The sequence below is a fragment of the Phaethon lepturus genome, unplaced genomic scaffold (genome assembly GCF_000687285.1).
Source record: "Phaethon lepturus isolate BGI_N335 unplaced genomic scaffold, ASM68728v1 scaffold9692, whole genome shotgun sequence".
NCBI classification, from domain to species: domain Eukaryota; kingdom Metazoa; phylum Chordata; class Aves; order Phaethontiformes; family Phaethontidae; genus Phaethon; species Phaethon lepturus.
The window spans coordinates 37,627-42,677 of record NW_010525567.1 but is presented as its reverse complement, the minus strand read 5'-3'; the positions used below and the strand labels follow the sequence as shown (position 1 = coordinate 42,677).

The window sequence follows — 5,051 nt, the reverse complement described above, 5'->3', positions numbered from 1 at the left end:
CCCTCGGAGCGTTGCTGGGGCCTCCTCTGGCCCCGCTCCAGCAGGTCCATGTCTCTCCTGTGCCGAGGGCTCCAGAGCTGGACGCAGCCCTGCAGGGGGATCTCCCCCGAGCGGGGCAGAGGGGCAGAATCCCCGCCCGCGCCCTGCTGGCCACGCGGCTTTGGGGGCAGCCCAGGGCACGGTTGGCTTCTGGGCTGTGAGCACACAACGGCAACTGTATTTCAGTCTTCATCTCCTGAGGGTAGGACAGCACTGAGTTTTTGGAGCGAAGATGGGGAACGCTGGTGTCAAGTTCAACAACCTGTGGGATACTGTGTTCAGTTTCGGGCCCCTCACTACAAGAAGGACGTTGAGGTGCTGGAGTGTCCAGAGAAGGGCAATGAAGCTGGTGAAGGGTCTGGAGCACAAGTCTGATGAGGAGCGGCTGAGGGAACTGGGGGTGTTCAGTCTGGAGAAGAGGAGACTGAGGGGAGACCTTATTGCTCTCTACAACTGCCTGAAAGGGAGTTGCAGTGAGGTGGGTGTTGGTCTATTCTCCAAGTAACAAGCGATAGAACGAGAGGAAATGGCTTCAAGTTGTGTCAGGGGAAGTTTAGACTGGATATTAGGAAAAATTTCTTCACCAAAAGGGTTGTCAAGCACTGGAACAGGCTGCCCAGGGAAGTGGTGGAGTCACCATCCCTGGAGGTATTTAAAAGACATGTAGATGTGGTGCTTAGGGACATGGTTTAGTGGTGGACTTGGCAGTGCTAGGTTTATGGTTGGACTTGATGATCTTAAAGGTCTTTTCCAACCAAAGTGATTCCATGATTCTATGCAGGAGGTCAGAGTGCATGGTCTGTTGGCCTCCTCAACTCTCAGCAGATCTGAAGATGGAGGCAAGAGCTGCCCAGTGCTGTTTAGTGTCTGAGCATCCAGGTTCCCACATATATTTGGAAGGAAGTATGTAAGCCTTTGACTACATAGCTGCCTTGCAGATGTTATTTGGGCTTATGACTTGTCCACCATATGGCTTACTGTTTGTGAACATTGAGAGAGCAATGCATATGGATGAGGAGTCAACTGGTAACTCCAGAGTTATGGAAGTCTCTGAGATGTGGTGTCTGTAGGGTGTGGTTAACTGCACATTCTTGCTCTACAGAGTTCAGTAACTTGAGCTATGCACTGGCACAGGTATTGAGGAGGCGGATGAGGAGAAGGAAACACAAAAGCCCTTGGGTTCCCCACAGGTGCTGTTTATTTCAGGTGTTAATGCCCTTTGAGGTGCTTCATATGGCTTCCTGCTGCTGTTCCCAAAGGACATGAATCTCTTGTAGATCCTGTGTCATGTCCATTAGCCCTGCCAAAGCTATCTCAGCTACCTGTTTATGCAAATGAATCCTGCTTCTAATCAAAAGATGTTGCTATCACGTGTCCAGGGCAGACAGTATCAGAGGCAACAACATCTCTCAGTGACTGCTGCTTCCTTCAACTCTTCCGGCGAAGAGACTCAGGCATGGACTAAGCAACAGGAAAGGCTTGCATCTGAATAATTTTTTTTCCTATAATAACTCTAAGTTCTAACTGGAGCAGAAACCATGAACCTCTGATGAGTATGAGAAAATGATGGATTGGGTTTTTTGACAGATTTCCCTAGTTTTATGAAAAGTGTGTCATATCAGCGTTACTGAGTAAAGAGTATCCATTCAGTGTCAAACTTTTTCTTCCTTGTTTTCAGCTCTGCTCATGCATTCATGATAAGCACAGCGGTGATTCTTAGCTTCTGATCTTCTTGTTTAATCTTTAGGACCAAAGAAATCAAGTCAAATTACTTTATCTGCCAAGGAATAGGTATTATCTGATATAGCATAAGCATTAAATTAATATATCATTTTGTATTAGTAAATCAAGAAAAATATCTACATGTTGAGTTAAAAGTAAAAAAAAAAAAAACAAACCCAAGAAAAAATGCAATTAGCCCTAATGCAAGTGAGTTAAATGCTTTGAAATAAAAGAAAATTAATTATTTTTCTGGAATATATTGTTAATGTGTGAAACTAGGCGGTGCAGGGTGTATATGAGTGTAACAATGTCCATGATCAGACATGTACCAGATTAACTATTTCTCTTATACCACAAGTTTGTTCCATATAGGTGTAAATACCACATTTTATCACTCAGGCTTGTTGACATCAGTTTAATGATTTAGCTGCAGTGTGGTGTGGAGATGACTATTACCTGGATGGGGCTGGATTGGGTTAGATTGGATTAAACTGTGTGCTGACGGGAAGATGCTCATGAATTATGTCATGACAGTAATGGCAATTGCGTCCTCATGGATGAGGACAGCCTTGTGCCCTTCAGCCGTCTTAGGAGGAGAAAGGAGAGCTGTGTAGTGCAGTGAGGAGCACTCCTCAGCCTGAGGAGATGTCCTGACTGGGAGCACATACCTCTCCCCAGACTCCAGAGGGGTTTGGTGGATCCAACACAGCTGAGGGAGAGAGGTTGAACTGCTGGTATCTGGAGCAGGAGCCCATTCAGGTGGAAAGCTGTAGCCATGTTGGTGTTTGCTTCCCTCTGTCCCCACGCTTCATCTTTTGACTAAAATACTTTTCTCTTCTGGCCAGATCACAGCTCCCTATCTCCACATAGGGGCAATAACCATCATGGTCCTCCTGTCCTGGCCCGTGGCTCTTCATGCCATCAGAGCAGATAAGAAAGGTACAGTAGCTCTGCTTCCTGCTCCCTATATGACAAAAGATGTATATCAGTGTGGGAAAACAGGCATGCAGCCCTTTCCTCCCACACCTGCACTGCAGCTGGAAGCAACTTTTTTAACCTCTGTGTATCCCAGGGTAATTAGCGGGGCTGGGGCTTGGGCTGTGCACTGTCCTGTGGCTGTCCAGATGCGTTACTGGTTTGCACGCTTCCTTGCAAAGTTTTTGCCTATACCAAGGCAGTGACCTGCCTTGAGATGGAGGAGATGAGCAGAAGTACCCATGTTCTGAGTCATGCATGGAAATTTGGTCAGCCCTCTGTGGGAGAAAGCTGCCAGTAGCAGCTACCTTGGCTGACCTTTGCTTGCTCTACTCAGCTTCGCTGTCTCAGAAGGGATCTCCAGTCCAGTCAATCCACTTCAGACTCGTGCATCTCAGAAGTCAGCTGAGATAGGGGAAAGAGCTTTTTGATCAGTTCCTAGCGTCATCCCATAGCAGGTTCTGTCTACCTCTGAGAAGTGTGACCAGGTAGTGTAAACAGCAAAGCCAGATGCCAGGGACAACTGCATAAGAGCCTGGGTGTGGGACTGGCTGTTTTTCTTTGACCTGGTCTCTCCATATAGTCAAAATTATCTATATGACACCCATCTGCAGATGTTGATTTGTAATAAAACCAAAGACACAATGTGTTGGTTAAAGCATTTTTTGTCCTGCCCAGGTTTTTTCTTATTGAACTACAGCTGGGGAGGTTGGGAGGGAATACGCAGGGACCCTAGACATTAGAGTGCACCAGGGACTTAATGGACTCTCAGCTCAATACATCAGCTTGATGTAAACCCAGGTTCCCTCAGAGCCACTGGCACAATGTGCAGAGGGGTGATGGTACCATTCAAGGAAGAGATGTTGGTGCATAGGTGCTCATTTCTCAAAGGAACTGTTTTGTTCCCTGCGGTGAAGACTCACTGGGGCCTTTGGGCAAATGTGTCAACAGACTCCAGAGAAGGCCCTGGGTAATGAGTTGGCAAGTTTCTGAGATGCAACGCCTGTGAAGTCAGTTTGTAGGGTTCTGTAGGTCACACACAGAAGGTCACTGACAGCAATCTGAATGAACCACCGTAAGGGGATGTAACACAGTTGAAGGAGAAATGTTCCTTCTCTTCTTCACTGTGAATGAAACTTCAAAATGTTGCTTGTTCTTATCTGAGTAAGAAAAAAACAAACACCTTTCTGTTGAGGATTGTTTTTCTACTGATGGGGGATATTTCATTGCACCACCTCTAAAGAAAAAGAAATTAAGGCCATGTCTTGCTGTAAGGTATAATGGGATGTAATTAAGGCACAAAACCTGCAGTCCTGACTTAGCCCACATCCTTGCTTTGACCTGTTTGTTTTCCTGGATTGCATTGTTTGGAGAGAAAGTGAAAATTAGGGGAAGAAGGGATGGAAAAAGGGATGGGACAAAGCCCAACAGCTGCTTAGCTGGAAGGCTGTATTAAAAGCCATGCCGCAAACCCATACGTTACCACATGCATTAACTCTAGCCTTCCTCCTTCAAATTCTTTCAGTTGTTCGGGTGATAATTGTTGGTCCATACCTGGCTATCCTTCTCTTTCTTTTCTTGATACCTCTGGGGATGTACTCTCCTTGCATCAGAGGGTTGGGGACACTTGGACCAAAGCCAGCCCTCATAGGACACCGTGGAGCACCAATGGTAGGTCTGGAGAAGTTATTTTACATCATTCCTTCATACTTTGTTTTGCTACTTTCATCATAATCTTCTAATTTTTCCATGAAAACTGTGGAGGGTGGAAGGAGAGACATTTCTGTCTGCAACTGCATGCCAAAGGCATCACAGCATGGGTTTGCTAACAAGGATAACACTGTTCCTGAGGGACAAGATGGGTTTGGTAGCTAAAGTGGAAGAAAACAAACAGTAGACCTTAACGAGATAATCATAGAATCTTTGGCTTGAAAGTGACGTTTAAAGGTCATGTAGTCCAACCCCCTTGCCATGACATGCCTCCCCCATGCAGGGACATCCCCAACCAGAGCAGGGTGCTCAGAGCCCCGGCCAACCTGACCTGGGGTGTTCCCAGGGATGGGGCATCCACCACCTCTCTGGGCAACCTGGGCCAGTGGTTCACCACCCTCGTTGTCAAAAATTTCTTCCTTAGATCTAGTCTGAATCTCCCCTCTTTTAGTTTAAAACCATTACCCCTTGTCCTGTCCCTACAGGCCCTGCTAAAAAGTCTGTCCCCATCTTTCTCCTCAGCCCCTCTCAGCCCTGGCAGCTGCAGGAAGGTCTCCCTGGAGCCTTCTCTGCTCCAGGCTGAGCCCCCCCAGCTCTCCCAGCCT

At 46.9% G+C, this 5,051-nt stretch overlaps 1 protein-coding gene across 1 annotated transcript in view; it reads left to right on the top strand.

The window, feature by feature from the left end:
* The window catches only part of LOC104617467 (glycerophosphodiester phosphodiesterase domain-containing protein 5-like), a 39,794-nt gene that overhangs the window by 26,262 nt on the left and 8,481 nt on the right, over positions 1-5,051 (top strand). Inside the window, exons 7-8 of the mRNA XM_010282799.1 lie at positions 2,607-2,700; positions 4,262-4,407. Of these exons, the coding sequence (XP_010281101.1) occupies positions 2,607-2,700; positions 4,262-4,407 (240 nt within the window). The remainder of the gene's footprint in view (positions 1-2,606; positions 2,701-4,261; positions 4,408-5,051) is intronic.